This window comes from Grampus griseus, assembly GCF_964374135.1.
Source record: "Grampus griseus genome assembly, chromosome: 20".
In the NCBI taxonomy this organism is placed as follows: domain Eukaryota; kingdom Metazoa; phylum Chordata; class Mammalia; order Artiodactyla; family Delphinidae; genus Grampus; species Grampus griseus.
In genome coordinates, this window is record NC_139014.1 from 12906313 (window position 1) to 12923193 (window position 16881).

Sequence of the window (16881 nt, forward strand, 5' to 3'; positions counted from 1 at the left end):
AAATAAATAAGGAAACACAAGCTTTAAATGATACATTAAACAAGATGGACTTAATGGATATTTATAGGACACTCCATCCAAAAACAACAGAATACACATTTTTCTCAAGTGCTCATGGAACATTCTCCAGGATAGATCATATCTTGGGTCACAAATCAAGCCTTGGTAAATTTAAGAAAATTGAAATCGTATCAAGTATCTTTTCTGACCACAACGCCATGAGACTAGATATCAATTACAGGAAAAGATCTGTAAAAAATACAAACACATGGAGGCTAAACAATACACTACTTAATAATGAAGTGATCACTGAAGAAATCAAAGAGGAAATAAAAAAATACCTAGAAACAAATGACAATGGAGACACGACGACCCAAAACCTATGGGATGCAGCAAAAGCAGTTCTAAGGGGGAAGTTTATAGCAATACAAGCCCACCTTAAGAAGCAGGAAACATCTCGAATAAATAACCTAACCTTGCACCTCAAGCAATTAGAGAAAGAAGAACAAAAAAAACCCCAAAGCTAGCAGAAGGAAAGAAATCATAAAAATCAGATCAGAAATAAATGAAAAAGAAATGAAGGAAACAATAGTAAAGATCAATAAAACTAAAAGCTGGTTCTTTGAGAAGATAAACAAAATAGATAAACCACTAGCCAGACTCATCAAGAAAAAAAGGGAGAAGACTCAAATCAATAGAATTAGAAATGAAAAAGGAGCGGTAACAACTGACACTGCAGAGATAAAAGAGATCATGAGAGATTACTACAAGCAACTCTATGCCAATAAAATGGACAACCTGGAAGAAATGGACAAATTCTTAGAAATGCACAGCCTGCCAAGACTGAATCAGGAAGAAATAGAAAATATGAACAGACCAATCACAAGCACTGAAATTGAAACTGTGATTAAAAATCTTCCAACAAAGAAAAGCCCAGGACCAGATGGCTTCACAGGCGAATTCTATCAAACATTTAGAGAAGAGCTAACACCTATCTTTCTCAAAGTCTTCCAAAATAATAGCAGAAGGAGGAACACTCCCAAATTCCTTCTATGAGGCCACCATCACCTTGATACCAAAGCCAGACAAGGATGTCACAAAGAAAGAAAACTACAGGCCAATATCACTGATGAACATAGATGCAAAAATCCTCAACAAAATACTAGCAAACAGAATCCAACAGCACATTAAAAGGATCATACACCATGATCAAGTGGGGTTTATTCCAGGGATGCAAGGATTCTTCAATATACGCAAATCAATCAATGTGATAAACCATATTAACAAATTGAAGGAGAAAAACCATATGATCATCTCAATAGATGCAGAGAAAGCTTTTGACAAAATTCAACACCCATTTATGATAAAAACCCTGCAGAAAGTAGGCATAGAGGGAACTTTCCTCAACATAATAAAGGCCATATATGACAAGCCCACAGCAAACATCATCCTCAATGGTAAAAAACAGAAAGCATTTCCACTAAGATCAGGAACAAGACAAGGTTGCCCACTCTCACCACTCTTATTCAACATAGCTTTGGAAGTTTTAGCCACAGCAATCAGAGAAGAAAAGGAAATAAAAGGAATCCAAATCGGAAAAGAAGAAGTAAAGCTGTCACTGTTTGCAGATGACATGATCCTATACATAGAGAATCCTAAAGATGCTACCAGAAAACTACTAGAGCTAATCAATGAATTTGGTAAAGTGGCAGGATACAAAATTAATGCACAGAAATCTCTAGCATTCCTATATACTAATGATTAAAAATCTGAAAGTGAAATCAAGAAAACACTCCCATTTACCACTGCAACAAAAAGAATAAAATATCTAGGAATAAACCTACCTAAGGAGACAAAAGACCTGTATGCAGAAAATTATAAGACACTGATGAAAGAAATTAAAGATGACACAAATAGATGGAGAGATATACCATGCTCTTGGATTGGAAGAATCAACATTGTGAAAATGACTCTACTACCCAAAGCAATCTATAGAGTCAATGCAATCCCTATCAAACTACCACTGGCATTTTTCACAGAGCTAGAACAAAAAATTTCACAATTTGTATGGAAACACAAAAGACCCCGAATAGCCAAAGCAATCTTGAGAACGAAAAAAGGAACTGGAGGAATCAGGCTCCCTGACTTCAGACTATACTACAAAGCTACAGTAATCAAGACAGTATGGTACTGGCACAAAAACAGAAAGATAGATCAATGGAACAGGATAGAAAGCCCAGAGATAAACCCACGCACATATGGACACCTTATCTTTGATAAAGGTGGCAGGAATGTACAGTGGAGAAAGGACAGCCTCTTCAATAAGTGGTGCTGGGAAAACTGGACAGCTACATGTAAAAGTATGAGATTAGATCACTCCCTAACACCATACACAAAAATAAGCTCAAAATGGATTAAAGACCTAAATGTAAGGCCAGAAACTATCAAACTCTTAGAGGAAAACATAGGCAGAACACTCTATGACATAAATCACAGCAAGATCCTTTCTGACCCACCTCCTAGAGTAATGGAAATAAAAACAAAAATAAACAAATGGGACCTAATGAAACTTCAAAGCTTTTGCACAGCAAAGGAAACCATAAACAAGACCAAAAGACAACCCTCAGAATGGGAGAAAATATTTGCAAATGAAGCAACCGACAAAGGATTAATCTCCAAAATTTACAAGCAGCTCATGCAGCTCAATAACAAAAAAACAAACAACCCAATCCAAAAATGGGTAGAAGACCTAAATAGACATTTCTCCAAAGAAGATATACAGACTGCCAAGAAACACATGAAAGAATGCTCAACATCATTAATAGAGAAATGCAAATCAAAACTACAATGAGATATCATCTCACACCAGTCAGAATGGCCATCATCAAAAAATCTAGAAACAATAAATGCTGGAGAGGTTGTGGAGAAAAGGGAACACTCTTGCACTGCTGGTGGGAATGTGAATTGGTTCAGCCACTATGGAGAACAGTATGGAGGTTCCTTAAAAAACTACAAATAGAACTACCATATGACCCAGCAATCCCACTACTGGGCATATACCCTGAGAAAATCAAAATTCAAAAAGAGTCATGTACCAAAATGTTCATTGCAGCTCTATTTCCAATAGCCCGGAGATGGAAACAACCTAAGTGCCCATCATCGGATGAATGGATAAAGAAGATGTGGCACATATATACAATGGAATATTACTCAGCCATAAAAAGAAACGAAATTGAGCTATTTGTAATGAGGTGGATAGACCTAGAGTCTGTCATACAGAGTGAAGTAAGTCAGAAAGAAAAAGACAAATACCGTATGCTAACACATATATATGGAATTTAAGAAAAAAAAATGTCATGAAGAACCTAGGGGTAAGGCAGGAATAAAGACACAGACCTACTAGAGAATGGACTTGAGGTTATGGGGAGGGGGAAGGGTGAGCTGTGACAGGGCGAGAGAGAGTCATGGACATATACACACTAACAAACGTAGTAAGGTAGATAGCTAGTGGGAAGCAGCCGCATGGCACAGGGATATTGGCTCGGTGCTTTGTGACAGCCTGGAGGGGTGGGATAGGGAGGGTGGGAGGGAGGGAGACGCAAGACATATGGGAACATATGTATATGTATAACTGATTCACTTTGTTATAAAGCAGAAACTAACACACCATTGTAAAGCAATTATACCCCAATAAAGATGTTAAAAAAAAAAAAAGAGCACATTGTGACTCTGCGCTTTATAGATTTAGGAAGGAGAAAATGTCCTCTCTTCTCATGACCAAGAGGACCTCAACCCCAGAGTTCCCTTATTTCTGGCAAAGAGACAAGTGAGAATTTAGCCAGAGGAGGTGCCTGGGACGTGGCTGGAGGGCACCCCCCCACCCCCGATTCACAAGAGCCTGGGCACCGCTGACTGATCGCAAACAGCGACAGAGGCCGCGATGGGATGCAGAGGTGACGTCAAGGAAGATGGGGTGCTGAGCCCCGGTCCCCCGTGGAGATGGGGGCCTGGGCAGACCTGGGGGATCACCCGGAGCCCTGGGGCCTCTGGGGTGTGCGAAGGCGGTTGGATGGGTAGGCGCCCTCAGAGATGTGGTGAAAGGGGATTAGGACCCTGTGGGACAAAAGGAAGCAAAGAAGGAGAGACACACCCTCCTCCCCTCCCTGCCCTCAACACCCGCTGCACTTCCCTGGGGTGACAGAGGGGGCGACCCTGAGGTAGGAATCCCATGAACCGCAGCTATACAAAGCCCGTGTGAGAAGAAACAGAAAACAGACACTTCCGTGGACAGAAATTCACCCCAAATAACAACAACAACAAAAACCATGAAGGAGAACTCTGGTTCCACACATCGGAATCGGGTCCGCATTAAGACCAATCCCAGTGAAACCATGAGTCTTTAACAAGGGAGGAATTCTCAGAGCCTCCAGGAAAAGGTCAAGCACCTTACAAAGCCGAGCGAATCAAAGGAGCGTCAGGCAAAGCAAGGCAACAGGGAGCTGTGCTGTCAAGACATGCAAGCGAAGGTGTGACTCAGGGTCTTCTGTCCAGCCCGTACCTCCTTCACATGTCCAGAGCCACAGTCTGAATGGGCAGGACTCAAGGAACGCCGAGGCCCGGACAGCCTGACATGCGAGGCTGAGTCCAGGGACACAGACGGGCGGCTGGGGACTCAGCACGCGGGGTTGCCTTCTGACGAGAGCGGAAATCACGCAACCAAACAGGAGGAGAAAGGAAAGAGGGAACAGATGATCTACTGGCTGCTGTTGAGGCAACAGGTGGGGGTCAGAATACCTTCAAAAACCGAAAAACAAAAAGCCAACCAGGAAAGGTTTAAGCAGAGCACTTGGGACCAAGGGCGTTTAAAGAGAGAGAAATACAAAGATGACAAAATACAGACCTTCTTCGATACCAAGAGAGGTTTTTAATGCACCAGAGAAGGTGCTGACTTCTGGCTCTGGGTGGCTGAGTGGCCAACCTCTACGGCATCTGTGAGCCCCATGCCCAGAGTGGGAAGCCCCGGGGCGGGGAGATAAAACCCACAAAACAGGGGTGGAAGCCCCAGCCTTGCTGCTCTGACATCCTCAGGATAGAATCTGGGACGAGCACAAGTGGGAGTGAGAGGAAATCCCAGAACGCTGAGACCCAGGATGGGAGAAAATACCCACAAGCAAGTATCTGACCAAGAACACCAACAACTCAGCAATAAGAAGACACCCCGCTTAAAACTGGGCAAAAGATCTGGACGCTTCATAAAATAACATACAAGTAGCCAATCGGTGCATGAAAAATTGCTCAACATCATAAGTCATCTCAGAAATGAAAATTAAAATACAACAAGAAACTACAGAACTGCAATCAGAATGGCTAAAATGCAGAGCCTGGGGTACACCCTCTGGAGAGGGGGAGACAGCTCGTAACTCACACAGCGACTCCGAGCCTGGGGATCTTTCCAACAGATGCAAAAGCACTTCTGCAAAGTGTCTGCTGTGCTGGGTGGCGACCCCCCTCCAGGCCGTTCCCCCTCCAAGACTTTTTCGCCCAGGCCAGACCGGCCCTCAGAAGAGCCCTGTTTTGAACCAACAAACACCATTTTTGTCACTTTCCTTTTTGTTTAAGGGCCTGAAACCGTTGCCTCCTGGGGACATCCAGACCCCTCAGCTGGATGCTGTCCTGCGCCGGATGGCGCCCTCCTCCAAATCTCCGACTCCCCTCCCCCACCTTGCCTCTGCGAGTGCATTTTCCCAATTTAAAACCTGTGCACCTTGCAGGTTCCAGCTCGTGGCCGCTGTGTCCACGACCACTCAGCCACCCTCACCCCCGAGTCTCGCCACCATCCTGCTCTGCGTCCTTTAGCACCTCGACTGTCCCGGTTGCTTCGGTTCCCTGCCCTTCTCTCCATGGGCAAGAACTGCAGCCTCTTGGGCCTGGAGAATCAGCTGAGGACCAGTCCCCAAACCTAAGTCCAGCCCTCAGGGCACTATGCTCCCCTCGAGCCCCTGGTTTGTAAACCTGAGACCAGCACTGCTCCTGGACGGCACGTCTGGGCGACCATGAGGGACCGTCCGGCCAGGGTCCAGTGCAGGGGGCAGTGGGGGAGCCAGCCTCTCCCTCCAAAATGAGACTGTGTGCGTGACGGGCAGGGGAGTGGGCAGAGAAATGCCGGGTAGGAGCAGGGAGGGGGTTGGCTCCAAGCGGCCCCTGTGCAGTCAGTGAAGGTCCCCCCGAAGTGGAGAGGACATTCAGAGCAGGCAGGACCGTGGCCAAGGTCCTGGGGCAGACGGTGAGCCTGGGCCTGAGTTACCCCCACCTTCTAGCCTGATGGGTCTTAACATGCCTGGCCCACCCCTTCCACCACGAGGACCAGAACTCATGATCTCAAAGCCAATTTAAGGGCGGGGGGTTAAGGGAAAATAAACTAACCCTCAGGTTTACCTTCTGATTGGTGTCGGAGTGCTCACTCTTAAGACTGTCGGGGTGGGAGGGGAGCAGGTCAGCGTCGCGTCCCCATTTCTAGGCCGGAGCCCGGAGACCAGCGTGGGCCCCGCTCTGCAGGTGAGGCCCCTCAGGTAGGCGAGGGTGCAGACGAAGGAGCCAGGCCAGCTTGGACCCGAACACCCCAGGGCCACCGGCCACGGGAGAACTGGGGAGCTCTTCCGCCGCTCTTGTCCAGGGGTGGCAGGATGACACTGCCCACCTCCTGCACTTTCCCACAAAGAGCTCTTAAAGCAGGATGAGGCAACCAGGGCCGGGCAGGTGTGAGCCAGGAGCAGACGCCCAGTGCCCACAGCCTTCACACAGAAATCCCCTGCTTCCCGCACAACACAGGCCGAGCGGTGCCCCAGCTGCACCCTGGGAGGCTTAGCACGCCCGGCCCGGAAGCAGGAAGCGCTGCAAAGGCCCTGACGGGGGACGGCGGCCCAGCCCGGCCCCACCCAGCCCAGCACGGCCCCGCCCAGCCCAGAGGAGGAATCCACAGGACACGCACTTACCCGCCCGCCCTCGTCAAATGGGCCCACGTGGGAGAACCAGGCTCGGGAGCAGAACCAGGTGGGCATGATCACGGTGGGGCCATTGGAGGTAAACACCTGGAAGCAATTAGTATGGACACAATTAACAGAGAAAAACAGCTCATCACACAACCCACAGGTTATTTCCCACAAAGTCACTCAGAAGGTGACAAGCAAATGTGCACATCCCTTCCCTGTCGGTACAAAGGTTCAAGGGGCTTTAGAGCCAGGTCAGCGGTGTCTAGCTCCCAAGGCTGACAGATGGGCTCAAAGTCCCCCACCAGGTCCTGTTCTGCGGCTGATGAACCACCCAGGTTCTCGGGGGGGCGTGCTCTAATCACTGCTGGAGCCAGTTAACGAAAACAAGCATCTAAAATGAAGAGGGATGACAAGGCATTGCACGCCCACCACGTGGGGCCTTCTTCACCATGTCCAGCACCATCGGTGGACAGCTGGGCTCGGGGGCTCTGCAGTCTTACTTTATTTCTACTATGTTATAAAATCTGCACTTGCACCATTGACTCTGTGAGAACCTGGAGGACGTTCGGTCCGTCCTGGACCCGAATCACTGACAGTGAGAGGCTGTGAGCGCACTGTGGGGACAGGGAGCCAGAGGCCGGAAGCTGAGCTGGAACAGAGCAGGATGGACAGACCCGCGTCCCTCTGTGCCTGGGATGTTTCTTCTGTATTTGGACATGGCTTGTGAACGTCCAGCAGCAAACGGTCACTCAGGACAGGTCGCCCCTCGCATGCAGCCCACACCCGCCAAGCTCGCTCAGCCCTGAGCAAGCATCTCTTCAGCACTTTTGCTTCAAGACGATTCCACCACCACCTCACTCGGCACCCCAAGTGGCTTCTGCGTCTGAGCCACAGGTGTGACCTGAGCCTGAGTTTTGCCGTGAGCGAATGCAACCTCAATCACACAAGTCACTGGGCTTCTTTTAAAGCTGGGGAACATTAATGAGGGTGAGGTCCAAACATTTATCACCATTTTACACAAAAACAAAGCCGGGTTGTAGTGGTTACACAAATATGTACATATGTGCTAAAACTCACAAAGCTGTATACCAAAAAGGAAAACAGTTCGTTTTACTTTAATTTTTCTTAAACTTTTTTTTTCTTTTTTGCGGTACGCGGGCCTCTCACTGTTGTGGCCTCTCCTGTTGCGGAGCACAGCCTCTGGACGCACAGGCTCAGCGGCCATGGCTCACGGGCCCAGCCGCTCCCCGGCATGTGGGATCCTCCCGGACTGGGGCACGAACCCGTGTCCCCTGCATCAGCAGGCGGACTCTCAACCACTGCGCCACCAGGGAAGCCCCAAACATTTTTTATTTAAATGGCTTTTCCAGGCTTAATGATGCCTCGGAGGGGACATCTGTGTAAAAAAAATCAGAGGCACACACATTCCTAACCACACAGATACGTATAGACATACGCACAGACACACACAGACACACGGACACACACACACACACAGAGCAGCCGGCCACCTCTCCAGGCCGTCACACTGTCCAACGTGAAGACTGACCAGAGGAGACAGGGCTGCCAAGGGGATACCAGCTTTGCAGCTGCCTCTGTGCACTGGGGCCTCCAGAGCAGTGAGCCCCAAAGGGCCCCCAAAAGTCCCCGCCTCTCGAGTTCTCTGCTCACTCTGGAGCCTCACTGACCACAAATGTGGGGAAACACATTTGTGGAATTTTCTCTCTGGCGACACAGGGAAGAAACGAGGCTGGAGTGGTGACGAGGACGTTGGTGATTGACGTGGGCGCTGCTCGAAGGCACAAGGGGGTCCCTCACACCCCTCCGTGAGGTTAGGAAGTGGAGCAGCTACCTACATGCGGGTTCCGAGTTTTTTTGTTTTTTTTTTGCGGTACGCGGGCCTCTCACTGTTGTGGCCTCTCCCGTTGCGAAGCACAGGCTCCGGACGCGCAGGCTCAGCGGCCATGGCTCACGGGCCCAGCCGCTCCGTGGCATGTGGGATCTTCCCGGACTGGGGCACGAACCTGCGTCCCCTGCATCGGCAGGCGGACTCTCAACCACTGCGCCACCAGGGAAGCCCACGGGTTCCGAGTTTTAAATGTGGTTTCCAGCAAGACAGAACTTGTGAGGGTCTTAACAACCCTTCTAGAAATTTGCCAGGCATCAGTTCTAGTCACCGTTTAAACTGAGTCGTGTGCACGTGAACGAATCCCATGTTTTAACCTGGTGTGTGAAGTGTAGCATGTAGGGGGCCCAGCGGGCAGTGAGTCCCTCGGCCGCCCTCTGTACACAGGTGCCGCTGTCTGTCCCCTCGAGGCTGCCACTGGGTCCCCCTTCCTCATCCTGTGGCAGAGCAGGGGGCCCAGGTTCTGTCCAGACTGGCCACCGACCAGCTGGCCGGGGGACGCCGTGGAGCCCTCGGGAGAAAGTGGCCTAGGCTTAATGAGCGTATCCCGCCTCTAAAATCCCAGCGACTCATTACAAGAAATCTTGACCAAAACTGTCTTAGAAGAAAACAACCTTTCTTCCACGAATGGCCCGTTTGGGTCGCTCACTGCACTCACATCACATGTCCAAGTGGCCAGGCCCCAGAGCGTCAGGCAGGTCAGCAGGACTCCAGGGCCAGTTCCCTGGCTTGGTCACGATTCTGCCTCCACTGCCCCACGGGCTCAGGCCAGTCCAGCCAGCCCACCGGGGGGCGAGGGCAGCTCCTGGCTTCCCTGGGGTTTGCCCTGCCAGCAGCCACTACCCCTAGCCTGGGCCACGCAAGTTCTGCCAACAGCTAGAGGCCAGAACACAGGGCTCTCTCCCTTGACACTTGGGGGGCATGAAGGATCTGGGCACCAGGCTCCCTTTCCTCCCCTCGGCTGCACTGCCCGCTCTGACGTCTGGGTCAGGGTCCAAGGCAGGGAGGGAGAGGCACGGCAGCCCCCAGGAGGGAAGGGGTTCCCAGGGAGCTCCAAACACCCTGCCTCTCTTGGCCCCAGGCTCCGGGCACAGAGCCTTCAACCCCGACAAGCCCCTTGCACAGGCACACGCGCACACACACAGACACACACCCCACTCCCACTGCCCTGGGCAGGCGGCCCCGAGGGCTAGCCCACCACCCGCGAGAGGGATGTGCTGGAATTGAAGACCCCGGGTACCTAAGTTGGCTCACTTCCACTCTGATCAGGGGCACGGGGCAGGGGATGCCCACACCCTCCTCAGCCCAGCACACGAGCTCCCACACCCAGTGGCGCTGCAACCTCAGAGGGCGGGGGCGGCTCGGGCAAGGACCCCGGAGGAGGGCTGAGGTCCCCACGCGGGGCGGCTACAGCCACCCCCACCCCCACCTGCGAGCACGGGCGCTGCGTCTGGCCGCGTTGGCTTCGTCACGTGACCACCATGTGCTCCTACTACCCACTGATTCTAACACACTCTCAGCCCCCAGGCCTCCGAGCCGAATGTTTGATTAACACACACGGGCTCGGCTCACCTGTGAGGCTTCATTCTGCCGGCGCTGCTGAGATGGACACCGCGGACGGCAGCTCACGTCACAGCTCAGGGTCCAGTCTGGTGGGGCCTCTTCCTAGCCTGCAGGCGGCCTTCTCCCCAGGTCCCCACGCGGCAGCAAGAGCTCCAGCGTCTGTGCTACTCAGCTCATCACGGGGCCCCACCCTCACGGCCTCAGCTGACCCTAGTGACTCTCAAAGGCCCCACCTCCCAATCCCATCATATTGGGGGGTCAGGGCTTTGATACAGGAATGGGGGACAGACACTCAGTGACCTCCAGCTTTGCTCCGCCCTGACCCCCAGTGTTAGGTGATCCAGAGGCCTGCTCCATGGACCCTCCCACCCAGGAGCCCATCAGCACTGACCACTCATTCCTAATTGCCCCCAGGCTCCAGACCACAGACCTGGCTGCCCAGACATCTCCCCTTGGTTGTGTAAAGGGCGACTCAAACGACTTTCTTACAGCTTTGTTGACTATGATTGACATGCAATACACGGTACATATTTAAAGTCTGATGAACGTGACCAGCATACAAACCCCCTCCCCAGCTTCCTCATGCCCGTCTGTCCCCCTTGGTGAGCTCCCTGTCTCCCTCCCCAGGCAGTTGCTGATTTGCTTTTTTTTTTTTTTCTTGGCTGAGTGCCTTGTGGGATCTTAGTTCCCCAACCAGGGATCGAACCCAGGCCCTTGGCAGTGAGAGTGCGGAGTCCTAACCACTGGACCACCAAGAAATTCCCTGATTTGCTTTCTATCACAAATAAGTTAGCTTGCATTTTCCAGAATTTCACATAAATAGAGTCACACAGTAGTGCTCTCTTCTGGTTTCTCGCACTCAGTACCACCTGTTCACTCAGAACTACAGCTATTTTTCCATTCGCCTATTAGTGAACGCAGGCTGCTCCCAGTTTGTGTTGTGGGTATATCTGTGTGTAAGCCTCTGGGTGGAGAGGCTTCCATTTCTCTCAGGTGAACACCCAGGAGGGAGTGGCTGGATGATAAGGCAGTTGTACGGTGAGCTTTCAAAACCAATTGCTGAATTGTTTTCCACAGTGGTTGGATCACCTGCATTCGCACCAGCGGTGTGTGAGCTCCCACTGCTCCACATCCTCGCAAACACTTGGGATGGCCAGCCTTTATCTTCTAGACGTGCTAATAGGTGTGCTGCGGTATCTCATGGTGGACTTAACATTTTTCTAATGGTTAATGATGCTGAACTAATTTACCATCCATATACCTTATTTGATGAAGCATCTATTCAAATCATTGGCCCATTTTTTATTGGGATGTTTGTTTTCTTATCACTGAGTCTTGAGAATCCTACAGAGAGGTCTGGGCACAAGTCCTTTATCAGATATTATTTGTAAATATTTTCTCCCATTCCCCTGGCCTGTCTTTTCATTTTCTTAACAATGTCTTTCGGGACTTCCCTGGTGGTGCAGTGGTTAAGAATCTGCCTGCCAACACAGGGCACACGGGTTCGAGCCCTGGTCCAGGAAGATTCCACATGCCGTGGAGCAACTAAGCCCGTGTGCCACGACTACTGAGCCTGTGCTCTAGAGCCCACGAGCCACAACTACTGAGCCCACATGCCACAACTACTGAAGCCTGTGCGCCTAGAGCCCGTGTTCCGCAACAAGAGAAGCCACCGCAATGAGAAGCCCGCGCACTGCAACAAAGAGTAGCCCCTGCTCTCCACAACTAGAGAAAGCTCGCGCGCAGCAGCGAAGACCCAATACAGCCAAAAATAAATAATTAATTAAAGAACAAAACAAAACAAAAAAATGTCTTTCAAAGAAGTTTGTAAATTTTTTTTGATAGGTAAGAACTGAATTTATTTAGAGAGAAACACACTCCACAGACAGACTGTGGGCCATCTCAGAAGGTGAGAAAGGCACCAGGGTGTGGGGTTGTGAGTTTTTATAGGGGTGGGTAATTTCATAGGCTAATGAGTGGGAGGAGTATTCCAGCTATTTTGGGAAGGGGCGGGGATTTCCAGGAATTGGGCCACCGCCCACTTTTTGATCCTTATGGTCAGTCTTGGAACTGTCATGACGCCTGTGGGTGTGTCATTTAGCTGGCTGATGTGTTACAGTGAGCGTATACTGAGGTTCAAGGTCTAGTGGAAGTCAACTTGTCTGCCAATTTGGACCCATGTGGTTCTAATCCGTTTATGTCATGTCCTCGGGCTATGTCATTCTTTCAAAGGTTGTGCTCTGCCCCCTTCCCTCCTGTTTCATTCCCCCTCAGAGATTTTACTCCCATATTCTTTATGGAAAGCAGAAGGGTGATGGTAAGGAGTTTGTAATGTTGATGAAGTCCAATTTATCCATTTTTTTCTCTTATGAATTGTGATTTTGGTACCTTATCTGAGAACTTTCTTGCCTAACCCAAGGTTGCAAAGATATTTTTCTGTTTTCTTCTAGAAGTTTTATAGTTTTAAGTTCTACATTTAGTTCTAGGGTCCATTTTGAGTTAACTTTCATATGTGGTGTGAGGTTTTAAAGTCCCATTTTATCCACGTTTTTCATCTGTTCAAGGATTACGCTCTTTCTCCAGTGAACTGCATTTGCACTTTTATAAAAAAACCAGTTGTCTGTGTACACACGGGTCAATTCTGGACTCTAGTCTGTTCCTTTGATCTGTTTGTCTGTCTTTATGCCAACACGTACTGTCTGGATTAGCCTTGAAGTCAGGCAGTGCTGGTCCTCTAGCTTTGTTCTTTTTCAGGTGAACTTTGGCTATTCTAAAGCCTTTGTATTTCCAACAAATTTTAGAATGAGTTTGTCAATTTCTATTAAAAAAAAACCCTGCTGTGATATCGACGGGGACCACGATGAACATACAGATCAATCTGGGGAGGATGGACATCTCAACACTGAGTCCTCTAACCCATGAGCACTGTGTATCTCCCATTCACTTAGGTCTTATTTAATTTCTTGCAGTAATTGTACTAGTTTTCTGTGGTTGCTGTCACAAACTACCACAAACTGAGTGACTTAAAACAACAGTAGTTTATTTTCGTACAGTCTGGAGGGCAGAAGTTCTAAATGAGCCTCGCAGTGTGAGACTGGGGTGTCAGCAGGGCCTCCTCCATTCAGAGGCAGGGGCACCATCGTTCCTCACCTGGTCCAGCTTCTGGAGGCTGCCAGCATCCCTCGCCCTCCCTGGTTCACAGTCCCTCTCCTGTCTTCACAGCCAGCAGCTTGGTGCCTCCTCGTCTTTCTGGGTCAAATCTCCTTTGCCCCCTCTTATAAGGACACTTATGACAGCATTTACGCCCCACCTGGTAACCCAGGACAATCTCCCTGTCTCAAAGTCCTCAATCACATCTGCAAAGACCCTTTTTCCATTTAAGGTAACATTTCCAGTGTGCCCACCGCTCCCCTCCCAAATGTTTGCAAACGTTTTTGGTGGTTACACCCGGGTGGGGTGGGGTGGGGGGATGGGAGGAATACTCCTGGTATCTAGTTAGGAAGGGAAATGAAATTTTAACTGTGATGAAACACACTACACCCTCAAGACGCTACGATTAAAAAGACTGACAACACCAAGTGAAAATCGTACACACTGCAGGAGGGACGGTGAGACAGAACCACTTTGCAAAGCAGCTGAGCAGATGCTCAGACCCTCCGCACAACCAGCCACGCCCCTCCTGGGCACACGCCACACAAAACCTGTCCGCGAATGTTCCAAGCAGCTTTTTGCGCAACAGACAAAAACTGTTTGAACCCAAACGTTCATCAACAACGCGTGGCCGGACACTGAGGTGCAGCCGCAATGGACGCGCCCCAGCAAATAGATAAGCTGCGGATATGCACGCAACTCAGGTGAATGTCAGGGAAGAGCAGCCACCACAATTTCATTCGTGTGGAATCCTAAAAACGTGAATTCTAATCACTGGCAACAGAGATCAGGTCAGTGGTGCCTGCGGCTGAGGTGCAAAGATACAAACTTTAAAAATCTTTAACAAAATCTTTGCTGCCACCAAGGAAGCTGCCAGCACGAGTGTCCTGAAGTCATCAGTGCAGTTCTGAGACGCGTGAGTCCCAGCATCCCAGCATCTGGGAGCCTGGGGGGCGGCGGGGGGGCGTCCTGGAGGGTCCAGGAAACCAGGCCTATCGCCGACAAATGCCACAGAAGGGCCCCTGAGGCCCTCTGCACCCAGCATTTTCTAGCAAATACAAAACATCAGTCCCAAGAAACGTGCTCCATAACTTCCCCTGTCAGAAAAAAGCGGATTTCACACTGTTATTTGGAAACCATTACAAAGCAAAACTGAGCTTCCTGTTTTCAATGCTTACTTGCCAAAACCCCAGATGTGTTTTCTGGCGAGTGACTCTGCAGCTGCACACCTGATTTCCAGCTGTTTCCCCCGGTTGTGGGACTGACCAGAGAAAACAGACCCAGTCCCCAGGCACACAGGCGCATGAAATGAAGCTGTGAGTGTAAAATGCACATCAGATTTTGAAGACTTATGAAAAAAAGAATGTAAAATATCTCGTTGATATTTTCATAATGATCACGTTGAAAGGATAATAGTTTGTATATACTAGATTAAATAAAATATTATTATAATTAAATTCATCTGCTTTTTTTTACCTTTTTAGTGTTAACTATTAAAATTTTTTTAAATTATATTTTGGCTTGCATTTGTGGCTCATGTCATATTTCTTTTTTTTTTTTAATTCAAGTATAGTTGATCCACAATGTTGTGTCAATTTCTGCTGTATCACATCATATTTCTAAGTATCTGTCCCCAAACAATTCAATCTGTTCTTTGGTGGTACAGACCCATGAAGCAGGAGGAAATGCACAGAAATGGCAAAGGCTAGTTCAGACAACGGGCGGCTCCGGCGAGAAGGAAGGGGTTTAGTCAGAGAAGAGCCAGGCCTTCACCGGGACTGGCTGAGGGTCGGGCCTTGGGTGGCTGTGGACTCTGTGAGCACAAGCCCGCCCCCCTGCGCTGCTTACTGCTTTGTCAGGACTTCCGATACTTGGAAATTAAAACAACGTACTTCTAAATTTCCATGGGTCGAAGAGAAAAAAACCCAAGAAACTCAGAAAAGATTTTAGGCCAAAAAGAAAGGAACAACACATCACAATCGTGGAATGCAGCCAGAACAATATTTAGAGAAAATTTTATAGTTTGAAAAATGCTTATATTAGAAAAGAAGGTCTCAAACCAATGATCTAAGCTTCCACCTTAAGAGAGGAAAAGAGCAAAGTAAACAGAAGAAAGGACATAATAGATACAAGAGCAGAAATCCATGAAATAGAAAATGAACAATCAAGAATAACCAAAAGCTTATTCTTCAAAAAAAAAAAACCCCAATAATATTGACAAATCTCTAACTTACATATGATCAAAATAAAAGATAAAAGACACAAATGATCAATATGAGGAATAAAAGAACCTAAGTCACTATAAAACCTACAGACATTAATAGCATAGTAAAGGAACATTATTAAGTTTATGCCAATAAATTCAATGACCAGATAAAATGGACAAATTCTCAGCTGCTCCAGCCAAGCAGACCAGGTGCCTGATCTGGGGGGAAAGGCACCACAGATACCCCCAGCCCTGGTCCCCAGCCCACCACAAGCCCAAGAGACTCACCTGCCCACTTAATCCACAAACCGTTACCAATGACAAGTTGTTCTAAGCAGTAAGTTTGGAGTCGCTGGTTAAGCAGCAGTACATAAGTAGAACCAACGTAAGTGTGTGTTAGGTGGCCTAAGTGGTGGAAATACCATGACCAGAAGGTAAAAGAAGTTAGAAGTGCCACAGGCAGCCCTGCCCCGTCCAGGGCTGGTGTGGAGGGAGGGGAGGAAGAGGGTCACCCCCAGAGCTGGGTAGTGGGGCATAGCACTCAGGGCCGGAGTCCTCTGTAGCTGCCGTTGGGCACCCCATACGTCCCCAGAAAGGACACGGGGCTGGAGGTGCCTAGGGCCCCACGAACCCCACATCCAGAACGAGAACTCCCGCGGAGCAGCTGTCAGCCGAGCAGCAAAGGTTTGGGCCTGTTTCCTCCAGTTTTGTGGCTGAACCATCATAGCGGCTGGACCTGAAGAGCCCTCCACGGGTCAGGCGTGTTGTTCGTGGGCTGCACGCTGGCCCCAAAGGGACAGTCCCTGAGGCCCAGAGCAGACCTCCCCCGTCCTGCCAGCTCTGGCGCCCGCGTGCACATCGGTCACTTTGCTGTGTTCTCCGTAGCGTCTCTCCCCACAAGGAGAGGCCTGTGCACTCTCTCATCTGACCTTCAGACTGAACCCAGGGAAACATCCACGTCCTGGAAACATATTCCACTTTCAGTTCCAGCGTTGGGCTGATGGAAGGAATCATTCGAAGTTCCAGAGAGATTTGCCAGCAGTTCTTTCAGAAAAGACACCAAGGCT

The 16881-nt window shown here is 49.3% G+C and overlaps 1 protein-coding gene across 3 annotated transcripts in view; it reads right to left on the reverse strand.

Moving 5' to 3' along the window:
- Nucleotides 1-16881, reverse strand: part of B3GNTL1 (UDP-GlcNAc:betaGal beta-1,3-N-acetylglucosaminyltransferase like 1) — a 115957-nt gene that overhangs the window by 24791 nt on the left and 74285 nt on the right. For all 3 annotated transcript variants that reach the window (XM_082679822.1, XM_082679824.1, XM_082679823.1), the window contains one exon: nucleotides 6993-7088. In XM_082679822.1, coding sequence (XP_082535948.1) covers nucleotides 6993-7088 — 96 coding nt within the window. The remainder of the gene's footprint in view (nucleotides 1-6992; nucleotides 7089-16881) is intronic.